The 21,058-nt window shown below is 37.4% G+C and overlaps 2 protein-coding genes across 2 annotated transcripts; one reads left to right on the forward strand and one right to left on the reverse strand.

Moving 5' to 3' along the window:
* LOC107609094 (nucleolar MIF4G domain-containing protein 1) lies at nt 2,193–8,022 on the forward strand. The gene is made up of 12 exons (XM_016310929.2): nt 2,193–2,342; nt 2,456–3,284; nt 3,371–3,438; nt 4,069–4,151; nt 4,724–4,823; nt 4,972–5,057; nt 5,139–5,221; nt 6,165–6,292; nt 6,378–6,479; nt 6,687–6,980; nt 7,074–7,196; nt 7,492–8,022. Exons 1-12 carry the CDS (start codon nt 2,244–2,246, stop codon nt 7,873–7,875), a joined length of 2,379 nt encoding a protein of 792 aa, XP_016166415.1. The 5' UTR covers nt 2,193–2,243; the 3' UTR covers nt 7,876–8,022.
* On the reverse strand, nt 16,959–17,873 carry LOC107606910. Its single transcript, XM_016308913.1, has one exon. The coding sequence runs from the start codon at nt 17,871–17,873 to the stop codon at nt 16,959–16,961; it is 915 nt and encodes a 304-aa protein (XP_016164399.1).

Consider the following 21,058-nt stretch of genomic DNA (forward strand, 5'->3'; position numbering starts at 1 on the left):
CCTTTCTAATTAACTTCTCCACTTAACGTCAGTTATTCATCTCTTTAAAATTCCCATAAATTTCTTTCACCTTATTATAGCAACTTTGCACTTCTTTCTAATATTACCCTTTCGAATTAACTTCTTTCTCTACTTAACGTAAGTTATTCATCTCTTCAAAACTCCCATCAATTTCTCTCACCTTATTATATTCATGTTATTAGAGCAACTTTGCACTTGCTCCACTTGGCCACCTTCACGTCACTTTCACCCGTTATTGTTTAACTCTTATCCGTTTCTCTCTTCTCATCTCATCTCTGACGGATAGAAATTTTTTTATTTTATTTACTTTTAATCCAATTTATTTTTTCTTAAAGATATCACAAATAAAAATAGACACATATCCAAAATTACTGACCTTCAATATTTTACTTGAGATATTCTATCTAAATTAATTGTTATCTATAACAATATATATATCTATAACAATATATTTTACTTGAGATAGATAATTTTAAATTATTATTTATACTATAACAGAATAACAGTATACAAAAAAGATATGAAAGTTTAATGTTCAATTTTTTTAATATAATGATTATTTTGCATTAGTTACTACTTTCAACGTATAACATCCACTCATATCTTTTCTTCTAATATATTCAGTTTAGTTAACAAAATAACAATATATTCAATTTTGCAGTAGTTTACTTATCTAATCTATATTTTCAGTCATTCCTCTACTTTTTTAATTTATTCCCAATTTTTATAAAGCAGTACCATGTCTCTTTTTTTTTTTATATCAATTTAATGTAGGAAAAAATAATTTTTTTTGTCTTATTAATTTGATGCAGAAAAAAAAACATTTTCTTTTTATTTGATATGTGTTTTTATATTTTTTATACGTCTTTACCTATCAATGATTGAATGAAAGAGTCCCTTAAATATTTTGTTAACTTATTTTTTTTAAATTGCTTTGCAATAATTTTTTTTTATTTTCTAAAATATTGATTATGTAGAGTATTATGTTTGAAATTTGAATACATAAATATTTGCTTTGAAACTAAATTAAATTGTTAATTTTGTCTATCACAATATTATTTGTATTACATATTAGCTAAGTTATTTGACTGGTATATATACTGGGCGCAAAAAAGTTCACACCTATCAAGAATTCATTAAAAATATTAATATGTTAATTTCATAAACTATCTAAGCTATTAATGATGTAAAGTACTGAATTTGATATTTAATTATATAGAGTACTAGGTTTGACATTTATTAATTTTCTAAATTGCAAAAAAAGTGTTCTATCATGAAACATAATATTAAAACTTTAAAGTGAGTCATGTTCTATAAACTATGTACAATTACTCTCACTGTAATAGTATTAAGGGATGCTATGTAAAACAAGATATCTAAATTCTACAAAGTTTAATTGAACTAATTGAATTCGTTCCTGTAATAAAGAATCAATTTAATTGAATAATCTTGAATCGTTTATGTAGTTATTTTTATAGTCAATAAATGTGACCGTTTTTCAAGACTAAAAAAATTATTGATAAGGAAATGTACGATGAATTACGAAAATTTTTTTCTAGATACATTATTTTTATATTCTCCTATTTTATTTATTAATTATTCTTATAGTTTGATATTCAAAAACAAAAAAGATAAGTATTCTCGTTATTTAAAAATGAAAAAAAAAATAAACATTCTTATTTCTTTTGTTTTTTCACTACTTCCAGAAAAATGAAGACCTCTTTAGATTGAGAGCTATATTTTGGCCTATTACTTAAAAAGGTCCGATTTTCTAATTTGCATCCAAAATTACATCGTTTTGACGACAGAAAGAAAAAAAAAAGAATAAAGTATATTTTTTGTCTCTGAAGTTTGACAAAGGTTTCAAAAATATCCCTAAGTTTTATTTTGTTTCAATTTTATCCCAAAAATTTTCGATTTGCATCAAATATACCCTTGGTGGCTAATTTTTCAAAAAATTTAAGACCAATTCAACAATAATTTCACAAAAACAACCCTCAACACAAGCAAATCAAACATAATTTTCATGCATTATTGTTAGATTGATCTTAATTTTTTTGAAAATTTAGCTGTCCATAGTATATTTGATGCAAATCAAAAACTTTTGGAACAAAATTGAAACAAAATAAAATTTAGGAATATTTTTAAAACTTTTGCTAAACGAACAAAAATCACCAACCCATCAACACACGGTAACCCACCAGTCCCCATTCCCAGTTGCAATGCCTCAAACAGAGGCTGAGAAATCGCGGCGAGAACGGAGGAAAGAATCCCGTTTGGCAAAGAATGCATCCAAACACCAATCATGGCTTCTCCACCAGGTACCTTTCTATTCTCATTCTTTTTTCTTTTCTGAAACATAAATGAATATTTATGCCTTATTTCTCACTTGAACAATGTAACCTTTTTTTTCACGATTATTGTTTATGTATAGAAATCTCGAGCTATCAAAAGAAGTAAAGATGATTCGGATAGGAAAACTAAGACAAACTTGGAGCAACCAGTTAGTACTAGTTTTGAGGAAAAAGAGGGTTTAGGGTTTGATTCGGATTCTGAGAAACATGTGAGAGCTGAAGAGAGTGTTGTATCAGTGGCAATTTGTGGCTCTGATACTAAGAAAATGAAGAAGTTGAAGAAGGGTTCTAAGGGATGTTCCAGGAAGAAGAGTGGCAAAGAGTTTTTTGGGCTGGATGCTGATATAGCTGCGAAGAAGGATCTTGAGTTGGAAAGGAAGCTTTCCAAGAAGCTTAAGGTGAAGGAAGGGAAATTAAGGGGTTTGGATGATGGGTTGAACATATTGCTCGAAGGAATGTTGCCTGCTATGGATTTATTTGGAGAAGAGGATACTCATGGTGCTAGTGAATTGCCGAAGAAAAGGTTGAAGAAGAGCTTGTTGAGTAAGAAGCATAAGGAGGAAATATTGCCAAATGAAGGGATGGAAGTAGAGACAATAGATGGAGCGTTTGAGCTCATGAGAACTTCTGATCAAGATGGAGCATTAGGAGATGTTGCTGATTGTGGAACTGTGAGGAAGAAGCATAAGAAGAGAAAGTTGTTGAGACAAGAGCAAGAAGACAATGTGGTGGATGATGATTTGTGCATATCGAATACTGTAGAATCCATGGCAATGGAGGTGGCATCAGAGCATGTTTCTGCTGAAGTTCCAGCAAAGAAAGAAAAGGGAAAATATATTGCACCTCACTTGAGAGCTCGTGCTGGAAATGAATCTGAAGAGCATACTCAGATACGAAGACGTATACGAGGTATGGAGGACAGGCTTTAGTTTTGGCTTCACATGTCTAACTGTATACCATGTATTGATTTTCTTCTAAATTGAGCTCTTTTGTAGGACTTCTTAATAGGCTTTCTGAATCTAATGTTGAATCAATTACTGGAGAATTGTCAACAATCTTTCAGGTTCGCTGCACCATTAGTTGTATTGAAAATGAATGCTTAACTGTCTCTTTGTGGTGCGTTATCGAAAGAAACTTTGTTATGTCATTTTGAAATGGGAAAACAAAGAGTTGCAAAGAGAGGGAACTTGGGTAGACACTAGGAAATCTTACCAATTGTCTCTTTTAAAAAAAAAAAAAATATCTTACTGCATTTTTTAAAATGAAGATTCAATGATTAATCTCGAAGAGCAATACAATGTACTCGTTCTTTTCAAATTTGGAATATTTAAAGGTAAAGGGTCAAATGACCTTCTGCTAACTCTAGCATGAAGGTTGAAATTCTGGTAAAAAATTTTTCTTATAAGTAGAATATGTTGTTGCTGCTTCTGTTGGCTTTTTTTTTTAAAAAAAAGGTCTTGGTGATTTTCTCTATTTAAAGAATGGATGTCCACTGTCAAAGCATCTGAACTGCTTCTTTGTCCCTTGTGTATGCTTCAAATTACACCATATTGTACTAATGCACAGTGTAGTTGCTACCCAATCATTTAACTTGTTTATTTAGTTTTTGTTTGCTTGACAAGTTGTTTCTATGAAATCTAACCACATAAGAAGTTGTACTATTCTATAAAGTTTTGATGCAATTCTCTTCCAGTCTGTTGCACGTAGTGTAGCTTCACACATTATGATTGAGGAGGCTTTGGCATCATGCTCAGGTGGGCCACGGGGCAATGAACAGTTAAGCATTTGAGCCTTTCTATTTTAGTTACCTTCCCTGTTGAATTGCTATTTGGTGGATTTGTTGTTTCTGTATTTAAAATAATTTGATTGGGAAGCATTGTATTATCGATGAAAAATTTTCAAAATGATGATAATAGCCATTAAAATTAAGATCCTGAACCAAATTCAGTTTTAGCCTTAAATGAAGAGATAAATATTATTAAGCCATTAAAATTAATTGTACAGGGCTTCAGTCAATTACTCAAATTTAGTTATAGCCCTACTGCTAGAGTACCCAGCACAGAAGTGGGAAAAAGGCAGATAATTTTTTTTGTAGAGCTTAGAAGAAATATATGATTGAAAGGAAAAGGTTGTGCACAAATCGGTGTTGGTTTAGGACAAATTATTTTCATATTTTGAGTTTAGAATCATATATTTTTCTATTTTAAATATTATAATACTAGTTCATAATGTCGTGTTCAGTCCTTGAGTATGTCAGATCCCTCCTCTTTGATCTTACATTGAATACTGCACAATGTTGCTTTTAGTTTAACTGACATCCCTCTCCCCTTCTTCCTCTTTTGGTGAAGGTACGCTGCTGTTTTTGCTGCATTTGTTGCAGGGATGGCCTGTTTAGTTGGTGTTGACTTCAGTGCAAAGTTTATGGCATCCTTTGCCAAATGCTTTGAGGTAATGCTTGAAAAAGAAGTCCAACATGCTGATTATATATATATATATTGCCCTTTTTAGTTTTAGTTTCTTCATCAGATCACCCTTGTGCTCTCATTGTATTGTGCAGACTGACTGTAGTTTATAATCTTCACATATTTCATTCCAGGATGAGTACCTTAAAGAGGACAATCTCTCTCTGCGGAATCTTACACTTCTCTTATCCTATTTATGCATATTTGGGGTCTGTTCTAGGTGGGTATACTGCACCAAGCATTTTGAAGTATTAAGTGATTTTTAACTGTACCCTGACAGATATCTTCTTTAATGCTTTAGTGATTTAATATATGACTTTCTAGTCATGTTGAGCAAGCGATTGACCGAGATAGATGTCTCTATCATATTGGCAGTTCTACAGTGTAAGATTTTTATTTTTCCCTTGGGTATTTTTCTAGTTTGTAATGTTCCCTTCTGCAGTTTGTTTGTTGTTTGGTGGGGAGGTGGGACAATTTGACATTAAGGGACTGAATGCTATAAATTTTCAGATTTTAAAGTCAGTTTAAGCTTTTGCACTCTTCAGAAGCATTTTTTACGCATTTGGCCAACTTTTTATTGTACAAGCCATACATGCATCTTATGAAATATTCCATAGGTGTATTGAGCACTTGGAGTTTTCTTATCTAATTTCTCTCTCTTCAATATTAGTAGGATAGGTCTCATGTATTTGTTTTAATTTGTTTGTGGTGGTTGACTTGTTGTATCTTTGGTAAATTGCGCTCACACCCTTTAAGATTTATCAAAACTACTTGCACCATCCTTCTATTTGACCAGTATACATTCTCCTCCCTTATGTTATACCAACTGCACGTCTAAACAATACACTTAGATCCTCTGGTGTTAATGTAATTAACAGATCCTTATACATGTGTGTCACCTGTGTACTAATACGAAAAATACCCTTAAATAACAATGTTAAAAGAACAAGAGTCTTTATAATTATTATTCTATCTTTATGTGTTCTCTATGCATAATGAGATTGTGGGGGGTGTTAAAACTGACCTTTTTTCTCCTCGTTTTAATACTAATTCAGTGTAATGACATAATAGAGGAGAGGTGAGTGTATACTGGTCAAATAGATGGATGGTATGTGTAATTTTGATAACCTAATGCAGTTTACCATTGTCTCTTTATTCTCTTCGGTCTTTGGAGTTGGTCTTATATTTCCTTATTTTAATCCTTTTATCTCCTTTGCTTATGTGAATTTATAATTGTTACTAATGTACTTCTCTAGATATTTTTATAAGAAATTCCCAATGGATGAACCATATCTGACTTTGATCTTTATTCCATTTGTCTTAATAGGTTGTGGAATGAAAATTAGGGCTGATGATCCAATTTCCATGAAAAATTTTATCGTTAGTGTTCAGAAGACGACAAATGACCTGAAGGCTTCCTCCAGAGATAATCATGAAAAGAGAAATAGTAAAAGAGTGAGCATGCTATATTTTATTATCAGAGAAGTTCTCTGGTTTTTCTGCACATAGTTCAGCACTGATTACTTGGTAACACTTGTAGATGGAGTTCATGCTTGAAACCATATGTGACATCAAGAACAACAAGAAAAGACAAAAGGAGGACCCTGCACACCACACTCGGATTAAGAAGTGGTTGCAGAAGGTTGCATTCTTATGTGGCATTGTTTATTATTCAATCACCTTTCTCTGTAGATATTACTTGTAAAAGATAATTACTTTTTTGGCGCGGGGTGAACGAATTTATTTTAAGACTTTTATTTTTAAAAGATGTGAAGAAAAGAAATGTGTTCCTAGTGACTATTCTTTTGTTCATTCCCAGTGACTTCTGTTTCATTTGTGTTATTTCCAGTTAAGAGTGGATGACATTTTACTTAGAGGTCTTAAATGGAGCAAGTTACTTGATCCTGATAAGAAGGGTCAGTGGTGGTTACCTGGGGATTTGGCTTCTGCAACAGATAATGTTGAAGAAGTTGCTAACAGAATCGACAAAGATGTTCTTGAAACACAACGCATGCTTCAGCTTGCCGCTGCACAAAAGATGAACACAGATGCCAGAAGAGCAATCTTCTGTATAATAATGAGTGGTGAGGACTATATTGATGCATTTGAGAAGCTTCTTCGATTGGAATTACCTGGGAAGCAGGTCAGCCTTTTTTTTTTAAGTTTACTGAACTTTTTGTGTTCTTTCAATTATGAGACCCTCCATGTTGACATATCTATTTTCTTAATGCTACAGGACAGAGATATAATGCGGGTTCTTCTCGAGTGTTGCTTGCAAGAGAAAGTTTTTAACAAGTATTATACGGTGCTGGCGACGAAATTGTGCGAGCATGACAAAAATCACAAGTTTACTCTGCAGGTAATGTTCCTCTCCTTGTTATAAAACTGGTATGAATGCTAATTTGAAACAGAACTATATATTGCTATTGTGTATGGAAAATATGACAAGAGGTAGGTGATTATGAGAAACTATTGGACTGTGTTCAATAGTTGCACCAATGTGGGTGCTTGCACAGGTGTGACAAAATAGTGCTGAGGAATTCTCAAATGCTTTGGATGTCGAATGTGAATTGCATTATTTTGCTTGATTTATGTTATCATAACAGCACTTGATATTGATTTATGACTCATTTTTACCCCTACCGTTTTTGCAGTTTTGCATTTGGGACCACTTTAAGGAACTTGATTCAATGCAGCTTATGAGGTCAATGCACCTTGCCAAATTTGTGGCTGAAATGGTTTCCTCTTTCACCCTCTCCCTTGCAGTGTTGAAGACTGTGGAGCTCAGTGATCTCAACCTGTTATCCCCAAGAAGAGTTATGCATTTCCGCATGCTGTTTGAGGCCATCTTCGAGTACCCTGATAGCACCGTCTGGAATGTATTCACACGTGTGGCCGTGGCCCCTGAACTCGAGGGTCTTCGACAAGGCATTGAATTCTTCGGTAAAGAGTACATTGTCAAATCCAACAAAGATCTAAATCAGAAGTTTAAGTTGGTAAAAAGAGCCCTTAATAATGTAGAAGGAGTTTTGATGTGAATGAAGTGTTGAATTATATTCCCAATTTTGTTGTCAGTTATGCTAATTTTATTTAAATAATTCTTACATATCCTTCTGAATCGACATGTTCTGGTCTACCCGGGACCGGAGGTAAAACTAAATAAGAAAATTTTGTTTATTAAACAAGCATTACTATTAAAATCCTATTACTGAGCATGAAAATTTTCTATGCTGATGAGTTGCATGTGAAACAATGTTTATGTAACTAAGAAATGAGGTTCCATTTGTGGCGCACCTTCCAAAATAGGTGTGCTTACACAGGGCACTCCATAACGTCTACTGGCCAGGTTTAAGAGTGCTTTTGTTTTTGGATAACTGATTTTGAAATAAAGTGACTTGTGTTTAGTAATTGTTTAAAAGATTAACACAACAAATCAATTGTGAACAGAAATGCAAAATCTCATTCTTGGTGAAACCAATTTGACAATCTAGTATGGAATTTTGGTTAACCAAACAAAACTAAACACCATCTGAAAAGCACATAAGTTTATTTTTTCAGTATTATTAATTTAATCTTGTTACGTGTACATTTTTATAATTGATACTAATTTGATACTTGTATAAAAATATGCAGGATAAATATTTTTCGAACTTCTCTTCAAATCAAATTATAAACAAATTTCAAAATTAAAAATAAAAAACCTCAACTAAACCTCCTATAAAAAAAAATCAATATTTCTTTTGAAAAAAAAAAAAAAAAGCTTATCTCGCTTGATAAGTCACTTCTTTTTGTATGGTTCGTCCAGCCCAGTTTGTCCTTGATCAACTTTGGATGGATGAAATATACATCGGCCAACGAAAAACATGGGGGTACCATGTAGAAGATAATCTGACATTGAAGTCAGTTTTTGTAAGATAATATCAATGATTCTAATATTTTTACTCAACATACCTCTTTGTTCTACTCAAAGGTTTTTTTATTAGCAATTCATACCTTCAAAACTGTTGTTTAGGATGATCAGTTACAGGTCAAATAATAAACAGCTATAAAGAGGGGATTAATTTCATAAAGAATTAAAGATTGATATAAAAACACTCATTTTAAATAAGGAAGGTTTTAGTTGGTGCATTGGGGATTTGGAACAGAACTTTTGGTTTTCTAAATGGAGAAGAGAGGGGCGACTATGTCAGGAGATGGATTATGTTCACATTTCTGATTCGGATCTCAGGATCTTGGACCTTTGGTCATCTGGACAGTGGAACCTTGAGAATATCTATTCTCATCTGAATCAGTCTCTGCAGAGCAACATTAACTCTTACAACCCAGATGTTCAAACTGGTTCAGAGGTCGGTTGGTGTTGGACTGGTGCGGCCTCAAAGATTTATGATGCTCATAGTGGTTATTTGTGGCTCAGTAAGAAGATGTTTAGTTGGGAGGATAGGGGTAATTGGCTTTGGCTTTGGCGTCAACATGTTCCAGAAAAGCACAAATTTTTGGCCTGGCTATATCTTCGGGAGGCTCTTCCTAACATTTACTATTGTCAATAATTTACAATATTGCTCTGGGTTTATTAATCCTTTGGTGTTAAAAATCCGAGATATCATGTCTTGAAAATGGCGTGCTGATCTTCGGTTGATCTTGAGAGATGCAAATATAGTAGCAGACATCGTGGCAAAGACTGCAATGAGGACTATTTCTCCCCAAGTGGAGCTTCCATTGCCTTAGAAGGAGTTTGAGAGTAGTATTCAGCGGGACTGCCTTTCTTAAGCAGTTTCTTGTTTTTTTTTCTTTCTTAGTTTTTGTTTATTTTCTTTTAAGTCACAAAAAAAATAATGAAATTCGAGATATAGTTCGGTTTCGACCGAGTTATAATGGACGGACTAAAAATTAATTAAAACTTTTAGATTTGACCACTTTAGTAATTAATAAATCCGACATAAAATAATTACAATTCATAAAATCTGAAGAAAAATATAATACCAAAGCAAAGTGTGAATGATGTAGCAACTAGCAAGTAGCAACATATACGATTATATACAATAAGACATTAACTTTCTTTATGTAGCAAAACCTTTTCAGTTTAATTTTTAATCTAAAAAATTTGATGACACAAAGCCACGAAAAACAAAATCTCACATGCATATATGATCAAATTCATATACCACTACGTCATATATATTTCGGAAAAGCAAAATCACTAATTCTTTTATCATTATTCATTATCATGTAGTGTATATATATGCAATAATGTATTCACACATACTATCTTGCTTCCACGGTGTTCCGTTCGAGTCTAGCCGAGGTATATCTCTCCCAACGAGGCTGCTTATCTATTGGTGGAGCTATACATCGTTTGGAAGGTAGTCTTCAGGAATAACCTCGGCACGATGAAACACGGCGGCGGGAGCATTTGCAAAAAGCACTCCGACGCTCAAGTAAGTATGTAAATTATAAGAGATGAAAGTAATGAATTAGAGTGAGTTTTGTGACCTGTTTTACTGAGCTGTCTTCGTTTGTTTATATAGATGAGTGATGTGTGATATTTTGGTTTGTTCTGAGATTTTGTGCTGTTGTTGATAACGGAAGAGACGTTGACAACGTTTATCTGAATTGGTTTGGTTTATCCGTGCTTTTAGTGCCTCCAAATTATATGGTTGGTTATGATCTCCAGGTGGTGTAGCCGAACTTCGTGGTACATGTCATAGCCCCAAGCTTGTCTGTTATCTTTTAAAAGATGGCAGGCAAGCTTTTATTCGTGCGTTCTTTTCGCGTGTTATATTTGTGATTTTTTGTTCATTATTGTGGACTTAGGCCTTTTATGGATTGTGGTGCGTTGAAGACTTGTTGACTGTGTTTGAATAATTTTTTGAAGTGTAAGGGACCGCCTTCTTGGTGATTCGTGTCGTAATTAATGCCTCCTCTTGCCGTTTTGATTTTCGATGTTGCTGAGAGGTTATTACTTACATTACCCACGACACTTAGTGGGCTTGCAATAATATCTGGTTTGTTTTGGAACTGTCGTTCAGTTTTCCTTTGTATTCTTCTTCCAAGTATGACTTCCAAAGGTTAGCTCTCTTCCCTTATCTTTTGTTCTCCGTTTTTTGTATTTTGTAAATGGCGAGGGAGAAAGAAAAAGTAAAATTTGTCGAAGAGAAAAAGGATAACCCGTACCATTGGGTGCATGACGACGTGAGGACCCGTTCCTTTTCGTACGTTGATATTGATTCGGTTCGTGAGCTTCAGGGCTTGAAGGTAGTGAAGGAGGGTTCGGGAGCGAAAGTTGAGTTCCTTTGGTGTTCTGGCGAGGATAGGGTTTACGAAAGGAGGGGGGATTGGCAGTATTTTTATTTTTACACTCATTGCCTTACTGAACTTCGTGTTACCTTTCCCTTTTCTCCGTTTGAATGTGATATTCTGACCCAGTTGAATTGCGCTCCCTCACAGTTACACCCTAACTCTTGGGCCTTCCTGCGTGCGTTTCAATGCTTGATGGATTTCCTGTCTGTTCCTTGTTCTCTTCTCATTTTCTTTTCTCTTTTTCAGTCGAAAGGGGTTCGGAAAGGGTTGTGGGTTTGTTTAAGCAGTTTCCTTGGCCGTTCTCTGTTTTTGTTGTATAAATCCTCCTTTAAAAATTTTAAGCAAATGTATGTGAAAGTGCGCTCGGTGGAGTCAGAGTACCCCTTCTATTTGGATGATGAGCTTGTGGAGAAATTTCCTTTATATTGGTGTTTGGAGCCGCTTCAGATTCTTGAAGCTAACGAACGTAGCGAGGAGGAATAATTGTTGTTGGATTTTCTGATAGAGAGCTTTGCTGGTGGGGAATGTTTGTCGATTAGTGACATGCTTGGTTTTCATGATTCTGGTGATAGTGTGGGTCTGAAGAATTATATAGGTATTATTTGGCTGTTTTATTTTTGCTATTCGTTTGTCTTCTTTATCTGATTTTTCGTTCTGTGTAGGTGGGCGTGTTCCTCTTCTTGACCCTTCTCGGTTTCAATCCTTTTTAAAGAAGAAAAAGGAGTAGAGTGTCGGTGGCTCTGGGACCTTTAAGGAAGGCGGTGGGGAGGCTGCGCAGTCCGCTGCTCAGCCTGCATCATCATTTAAGAGAAAAAGAGATGAGACAGATCAATCTCTGGAGGTTATTTTTGAGGGTGATAAGGATGTGGCGGGTAGTGGCAGGTCTGTGTTTGATCGTCAGAAGAGGCTTCATGGCTTCATTCCTGGTACAAGTCCTCACTCCCTATGGAGCGATCAATTCCCTATCGCCGAGCTCTCAGATAGGGTTTCTCAGTATCCAGGTGACATGCTGATGACTCGTTGTATTGGTATGAAGAGCTTGGAAAAATTTGTTCAGGTCGCTTTTATCTTCTTCTGGGCTTTTTTATTTTTTCTTTGTGCTTCTTTTGTCCTTATGTGGTGTGATTTTTGCAGATTGTTGCTTCTCGGCTGATGTGTGTTGGCCGTACGACCGAGCTTATAGGTGCTGAGTAGCAGGAGGCTATGAATAAGGTTTCTGAGCTAGAGAAGTCTTACAAGGCGAAGATTGCTGAGCTGGAGAAATCATCAAAGAAAAAAGATGATGCAGTGGTTAGTGCTGTAACTAGGGCAAAGGAATCTGAAGAGGAGGTGGCTCGCTTGAGGGATCAAGTTCGGTTGCTGCAAGCTGATATTTAGGAGAGTGACGTCTCAAAAGGGAAGTTAACTGCGAGGGTTCATGAGCTAGAGGAGGTGGGAATGGAGATGTTCTCCTCTGGTTTTGATCGTGCTGTTAGTCAGATCTCCTTCTTGGCTCCTGATTTTGATTGCGATCGTCTGGATGTGACTAAGATCGTGATTGATGGAAAAATGATTGTAGATGGCACTGTGGAGGAGCATGATGAGAATGCTCCTTCTTGATTTGTTTTTTGTTTGTTTTGGATATGCCAATGTATTGATAACTCTTTTCTTTTTGTTTGACTTTTTAGTTTTGTTGACCAAGCTTTGGTCAATTTGACTGCCCTTTTGTTCGTTTTGTTGTTACTTCAAACTCGGATAGTGTTTGTTTTGGCCGAGGTTAGGCCAAGTTTGACGATATCCCTTGTTATTTTGGCAGCGTATGCTTTATTGTTTTTGTTTGTTAGAATTTGGATTGTTTGAAAGAATCAATCACGTTTATTTGAATATATTGGGCGTCCGGCCTCGTTAAAACCCTCCTTAGGCAAAACCCTCTTTGTTTGGGAAAAAAGTTCTAAGGGGGAAAAGAATACCTTCATCCGCTGATTGTACAAGTTATAATCTATACATTTTTAGTGAAGAAACATTCCAATTCCCTGATACCGGGTTGCCTTGTAGTGTTTGGAGTTGATAGGCCCCCATTCTGAGTACTTTCGTTATCCGGAATGGTCCTTCCCAGTTTGCGGCGAGCTTGCCATGCGAAGGAGGTCGTCTCGCCTCTTCTGTTCGTCTGAGGACTAGATCGTCCTTACTGAATGTTCTCGGAACGACCTTTTTATTGTGTTTTCTCTCCGCCAGTTGTTTCTTGGCTCTTTGTTTAATTTCCGCGATGTCTCTGTCCTCTTCCACGAGGTCAAGCTCGGCGTTCCTCATGTTTGTGTTATGTTGTTCATCATATAGCTCGGCTCTCAACGTGGGCACTCCGACCTCCACAGGAATTAGTGCTTCTGACCCATATACTAGTTTGAAGGGTGTTTCGCCCGTGGTGGTCTGTATTGTGTTATAACTCCATAATATTTCTGGGATTAGTTCTGCCCATTCTCCTTTTGCATTATCGAGCTTTTTCTTTATTGCCTGCAATATAACTCGGTTAGCAGCTTCGGCCTGCCCATTGGTTTGTGGGTGTTCGACCGAGCTAAAATGATGCTGTATATTAAAATTTTTTAGAAATGAGCCGAGCTTATTGTCTGTAAATTGTCTACCATTGTCTGATATTATTTCCTTTGGTATTCCAAATCGGCATATGATATTTTTTCATATAAAAGATCGTACCTTTTCGACTGTTATTTTTGCTAGCGGCTGTACTTCTATCCATTTTGAAAAATAATCTATTGATACCAAGAGAAATTTTACCTGGCCTGGCGCTATTGGAAATGGGCCGAGAATGTCGAGTCCCCATCTATGAAAGGGCCAACTTACCTCCATGCTGTGTAATACTTCGTGGGGTTTTGTAGAGATGGCGGCGTGCTTCTGACATTTGTCACATGTCTTGACTTTTGTTATGCAATCCCTTTTTATGGTCGGCTAGTAGTTTCCTGTTCGGATGATCTTTGCGGCGAGAGCTCGTCCTCCAATGTGGTTTCCACACACGCCTTCATGAACCTCATCCATTACCTCTTTTGCTTCGTCTTTGTCTAGGCACTTTAGCAATAGTTGTGAGAAGCCGCGCCTGTATAGTTCTCCCACTATGTTTGTGTAGAGACTTGCTTTTCGTTTGAAGTGTTGTCGGTTAAGTTCGTCTCTAGGTATGATACCTGCATTGATGTATTCAAGGAAAGGTGTTCTCTAGTCGTGGAGGTGATTAATGCTTGTTATAGACAATATTTCAATGCTAGGCTTTTTAAGTGTAAGTTGTGATAATGCCGATGTTTGTGTGTCTGTTCTAGTGGCGACAAGTTTAGATAGTATGTTCGCTCTAATATTCTTTTCTCTATGCACATGTAATATTATGAACAAATTAAATTTTGAAATGAGATCATTTGCTTTAAGCCAATACCTCTCAAGCAAGGGATCTTTTACCTGGAATTCTCCTCGGATTTGTTGAACCACCAAGAGGGAATCACAATATGCTGTCAGGCTATGTACTTGGAGATTGAGGGCGAGCTTGAGCCCTACTATGAGCGCCTCGTACTCGGCCTGATTGTTACTTGCCGAGAAGTGGAACTGGAGGGATTGCTCGGCTATCACCTTGTCTCCCTCTTTCATTACTATCCCAGCTCCGCTTCCCCCTCGGCTTGATGCCCCATCGACATGTAATTCCCATGCCTTGCTGTGGTGGTGCTCGTCAGGTGTTAGCTCGGAGATGAAATTTGCTAGGATTTATGCCTTCAGGGCCGGCCTTGACTGGAACTGGATATCGAACTCGGAGAGCTCGACAGACCATTTGGTTAGTCGTCCGGCTAGTTCTGGCTTTGTTAGTATCTGCCTTAATGGTTGGTTTGTTCTTACAATTATCATGTGGCTTTGGAAATAATGCCTGAGTCTTCTTGCTGTTACCACTAGCGCCAAGGCCAGCTGTTCTATTCTCAGATATCTTTGTTCTGTTTGTTGCATGACTCTGCTGACAAAGTATACTGGCCGTTGTATTTTTCCTGTCTCAATGACAAGAGCCGAGCTTATAGAGTAATTAGAAGCGGATAAATATAAGTATAAATGTTTACGGGCTTCTGGTCTTTGTAGCACTGGTGGTGATGATAAGATGGCTTTGAGTTCGGTGAATGCTGTCTCGCACTCTTGTGTCCACTCGAACTTTTTATTCTTTGATATTGTCTGGAAGAAGTGATATGATCGGCTTGATGCTTCTGGTAAGAATCGTGACAAAGCCGCTACTCTCCCTGCTAACTGTTGCACCTCCTTTATTGTTCTAGGGCTCGCCATGTTGAGTACTGCATCACATTTTTCAGGATTTGCTTTGATTCCTCGTGAGGTTAGCATGAATCCGAGGAATTTGCCTCCTTGCACCCCAAAGGCGCATTTCTCTGGGTTTAGTCTCATGTTGTATGCTCGGATCTACTTGAATATTTCTCTGAGGTCGTCACAGTGGGATCTTCCCGGGGTGGTTTTGGCGACCATATCATCAACGTAGATTTCTATGTTCCGACCTATTTGGTCGCGAAAGACCTTGTCCATTAAGTGCTGGTATGTTGCCCCTGCATTCTTTAAACCAAATGGCATTACTTTGTAACAAAAATTTCCATGTTCAGTTATAAAGGCTATTTTGCTTTGGTCTTCTGGGTGCATGAGAATCTGGTTGTATCCAAAGTATGCATCCATGAAGCTTAAGCTTTCGAATCCCGATGCATTGTCCACAAGCTTGTCAATGCTTGGCAAAGAGTATGTATCTTTAGGGCATGCTTTGTTCAGATCTGTAAAGTCGACGCACATGCGCCATTTACCTGAGTTTTTTCTTACCATTACCACGTTGGATAACCATGTGGTGAATCAAATTTCCTTGATGAAGTTTGCGCTGAGAAGCTTTCTAGTTTCTTCTAAGGTTGCCTTTGATTTTTCTGCTCCGAGGTTCCTCTTCTTTTGAGCTATAGGTCGGACTGTTCTGTCAGTGGCGAGTTTGTGGCAGATGATGTTTGGGTCTATTCTTGGCATATCTGCCGGAGTCCAGGCGAAAAGATCGGCGTTTGCTCGCAATACCTTTATAAGTTCTGATATTTCTTGTCCTTGTAGCGCTTGGCCGACGTATGTGACCTGCTCCGGTTTTGATGACCTTCTGGAGCTCGTCCGCTGGCTGAGGTCTTTCTTGGGTGTCTTCTCTGGGGTCAACCTCCACTAGGGATAATACCTCGTTTGTGCTGTGAATTGCTTTGACCTCTTGTTGAAACTCCTGTCTTGCAGCCGACCTTTTCAGACTTGCGTTATAGCATTGCCGAGCTTGTTGGTGGTCTGAGTGGAGTGTAGCTATCCTGCCGTCCTGTGCCTGAAATTTAACACATAGATGAAAAGTGGATACTACTACCCTGAACATGTTTAGAGCAGGTCTTCCGAGAATAATATTGTAAGGGCTTGGGCAGTCAACTATTAGATATTGTATATCAATGGTTCGCGGCAATGAGTCCTCTCCCATCATCGTTTTTAACCATATGTAACCCTTAATCGGGATCCTTTCTCCAGAGAATCCTACCAGTTCTCCATATGAGGGTTGCATGATTTTTTCAGATAATTTCATTTTTAGGAAAGTAGAGTAAAAAAGAACATATGCACTGCTACCTGGGTCCAAAAGGACTTTTCTTACCAGTAACTCGCCTGTTTGGATAGAAATTACCACCGGATCATGCAAGTTTGGTGCTGCCGAGCATATATCTGCCTGACTGAAAGTGATGTTGAGGTCGGGCACACCTTCGTTGTTTTATGGTGCTGTTTCTTCGATTTCCAGCATTGCGCGGTAGCTTTGTTTTCACGCCGAAGTTGTTTCACCTCCCCTGGCGAATCCTCCAGATATACAGTTTATGATACTTTTTGGTGGAGTGTTGTTTGACCATTTGTTGTCCTCCTTGTGCCCTGGAGCTTGATGGCGTTCTTCTCGGTCCTTGTTACCTTCTTTATGCTTTCTTCCTTCGATGTATTTGTCTAGGAGGCCTTGCCGAGCCAGTCTTTCTAGCAGATCTTTAGCTATCACGCACTCGTTAGTTGTACGTCCATACTTCTGATGGAAAGCGCATTGTTTGCTTTTGTCGACAAATCGCTGGTCTTGGTAGTTTCCTGCCCTTGCTGGTGGTTTTATGATTTTAGCGTTGAGGATTTCTTTAATTATCTTCTCCCTATTTGTGTTGAATTTGGTGTAGTTGTCGAATTTTGGGGTCAGTCTGAAGGGCTTTCTGGAGTCTTTGATATTTACCGACCTTGTGGTCTTGTCATCCTCTCTCCTCGGTTGTCTTTTTTCCATTTTTTCGGCTTCGCGGAGTTCTTCAATCTCCATCTGTCCTGCCATTCTTTCTCGAAATTCTTCCAATGTCTTCGGCTTAGTTACTGCGATTGTCTCTCTGAATTTTCCGGGTCGGAGTCCGGCCTTTAGGGCATGCAGGTGTACGGTGGGGTCAAGATCGGGTATTTCCATTGTTGCTTCTGCAAATCTGGTCAGATAGTCTTTCAAGCTTTCTTGGGGACCTTGGCGGATGGTGCCGAGGTAATCTGATCCGTGTACGTATATCCGTGCTGCAGCGAAGTAGTCTATAAAGGACTTTACCAGTTCTTCAAAGGAAGAGATCGAACCTACAGGTAATTTTGAAAACCAAAGTAGCGCAGCGCCGTCGAGGTAGGTAGGAAAAGCTCTACAAAGAACAGGTTCATTGTTAGGGCCATTGAAAAACATCATAGATTGAAATTTCTTAATAGGAGCCTGGGGTCACCAATCCCCTTATATGGCTCAAGCGAAGAAGGTAGCGTGAAATTCTTTGGCATCTGATAGTTGGTGATTTCCTCTGAGAAAGGGTTGTCTAAGGTGAGCTTCTCCTTCGGTGGGTTGACACTTAGTAGTTCTGTACTGCCTTTGGTTGGCCCATTTTCATCATGCTTACTGGCGCTGTTCTGGGTGGACAACTCAGCAAGTTATTTGAATTCTGCTTGTAGTTCGGCCATCTGGGCCAAAAGTTCGGCCTGAGTGAGCTGGTGAACTCCGTTGTCGGCCATGTTAAAAGGTTGGAGAAACCTGTGTAAAAGAGAAAAAATAAAGTGCAATATATAAGAAATAGTGGGGTCAGATTAACTGCTTCGGGCCCCACGGTGGGCGCCAAATGTTCCATTCGAGTCTAGGTATATCTCTCCCAATGAGGCTGCTTATCTATTGGTGGAGCTATACGTCGTCTGGAAGGTAGTCTTCAGGAATAACCTCGGCACGATGAAACACGGCGGTGGGAGCACCTGCAAAAAGCACTCCGACGCTCAAGTAAGTATGTGAATTATAAGAGATGAAAATAATGAATTAGAGTGAGTTTTGTGACCTGTTTTACTGAGCTGTCTTCGTTTGTTTATATAGATGAGTGATGTGTGATATTTTGGTTTGTTCCGAAATTTTGTGCTGTTGTTGATAACGGAAGAGACGTTGACAACGTTTATCTGAATTGGTTTGGTTTATCCATGCTTTTAGTGCCTCCGAATTATATGGTTGGTTATGATCTCCAAGTGGTGTAGCCGAACTTCATGGTACACGTCACACGGTATGGTCATGCTTAGTTAATTTTGCATTTGAACTATTATTATCGTTATATATATAATTATCATTCATGGAAAATCATAATTATCATAACCTACCCTCTGATACCACATAAATTTAATATAATTTTTTGTGTATGTTATAAAACTGCTGCTCATGTTCATGTTACAAGAATCTTGAAATTCGTGTCTTTTACAAATAAAAATGGGCAGAGAGTTATTAACCTTAGTTCATAAGTGTAAAAATGGGCCCAACACTAATATGGAAGAATTCATTGTCTATTTATGTTTTCTTTTATTCTTTTTTCAACTCTTAGTGGTGAATAGAGAAAAAAGAACTTCATGGCAAAAAGTGAGAAGACTGAATTTTTTCATTAGAAACTAACTTTCATCAAGTTGATTACTTGTATAATAATGAACTTATTTCTGTTCCCAACGGTGCCCTTCGTTGGGAGGTTAGTTACTAGTCTTTACTCATGGTGGCTATTAATGTACACATCTACAATTTCCAAATCCTGTAATATTCATTTCAGACAAAAAGTGGTTATACCAACTAAAAACTTTCTTTTGCTCCAATAATTGTTAGGAGCGATTGCATGTGCAGAGTTTATCACGGTTGCCTGATTTTTTGCAATGTGCTATTGTATCATTAGGATTGAAGACTCGGACATTATACTCTCCGAGCACACCGACAAATCAAATACTCGTACGATCAATAGATTTAGATGCTCTTGGTTATATGTTTAGTGGGAACCTCTATAAGTCTTATGACACGTTCGAGGAAGCTTCTATGGCATGGGAACAATTTCTCGGTGCTGGACGATTACATCATCAGAATTAACTCATCGACAATGGTATTCTACTGCATCAAAATCAACCACCAACCATTTAGCGGACCCCACCGCTGCTTGTTGACCAAATACTCCCCTTGGATGAAGACATACAGGGTGATCATCTGAATGAACATGCAGACAACCACCCAATTCTCTGTCAAACCAACCAACCTAACCAAATACAGCAGCAACAAATTTTCTACCCGTGTATTCTAATTTTCTTCATTACTATTTTGGTCCTTTACTTAGCTTATGAAGTAGGCTCTTAAGCTTAAACCACCTACCACAATGTCTTACCTGCATTGAAGTAGGCTCTTAAGTTTTTAACCATATCTTGTATCAGTTTACATAATCTTCAGATTATGCATAAAATCATATAGTTATTCCAGCTTAAGTGCCATAATTTCAGTATTATATAATTATTTAAAAGTCATTTTAGTTCTTTCTGTTGTTAATCCATTTTTCATCATCATAAACGGTAGGGGTGAGGTCGAAGTGGTCCTCATCCTCTATTAATGACACCTGACCACAACAGAACATGTATTGCAAAAGCAAGCCAACGAAAATTTTCATCTATACGCTGTGTAACCACAAGGTTGTGTAACAACAGGTCTAGAGCAGTGGAAGAAAAAAGACAAAATCACAGTCAATGTGATCTTCTTCTGATGTGAGGCATATCTCTACTAACATTTAAGACAACCACTGTCCTCTACAAATAACGACAAAAAAAATGCAGGGGAAAATAAATTCATTTTGACAGCAACGGTACTTCATTCAATTATAAACTAAGCCCCTTAATCATGCCATCATCATCAATTACCACGCAATTTGGGGATTATCTACTAAACCATGCCATTCAACAACAAAATAAAGCTTAAACAGAGTTCTTTTGTGCTTTAATCACCAACATAAAAGACAGACAACATAACTTAACAATTACAACATAACCAGTAACCAACAACACATAAACAACACACAGATCACATTCTTTCTCCTTCCACATGGCGTCGTACAAGTGATTTGTAACTGGCCTTCAGCTTCTCATAAGATTCTTCTAGTTGACTTACCTTGGCCCGATGCGCATTATTTGAGTCGCCAAAAAGTTTCGCCTTTGTGTAGTTATAATCCCGAATCTCTTTTCCAGTTACATCAAGCACGACGCATAGCATCTCATAAGCAGCATCTTCTCTTGCAGCTTTTTCCACTATCAAAACAACCAGTTGCGTGCAGTTCTATCTCAAATGGATGCCCATGAATAACAATCATGAAGCCAAAAAATGGCCCTTGGTGTCTGACAAATCGTTCCACTTTGAAGAAGCGTCATACAAGTGATTCGTAACTGGCCTTTAGCTTCTCGTAAGATTCTTCCAATTGACTTACCTTGGCCCAAAGCACATTATTTGAGTCGCCAAGAAGCTTCACCTTTGTGTAGTTATAATCCCGAATCTTTTTTCAGTTACCTCAAGCATGACGCATAGCATCTCATAAGCAGCATATTCTCTTGCAGTTTTTT

Source organism: Arachis ipaensis, chromosome B07 (assembly GCF_000816755.2).
Source record: "Arachis ipaensis cultivar K30076 chromosome B07, Araip1.1, whole genome shotgun sequence".
Lineage (NCBI taxonomy): Eukaryota > Viridiplantae > Streptophyta > Magnoliopsida > Fabales > Fabaceae > Arachis > Arachis ipaensis.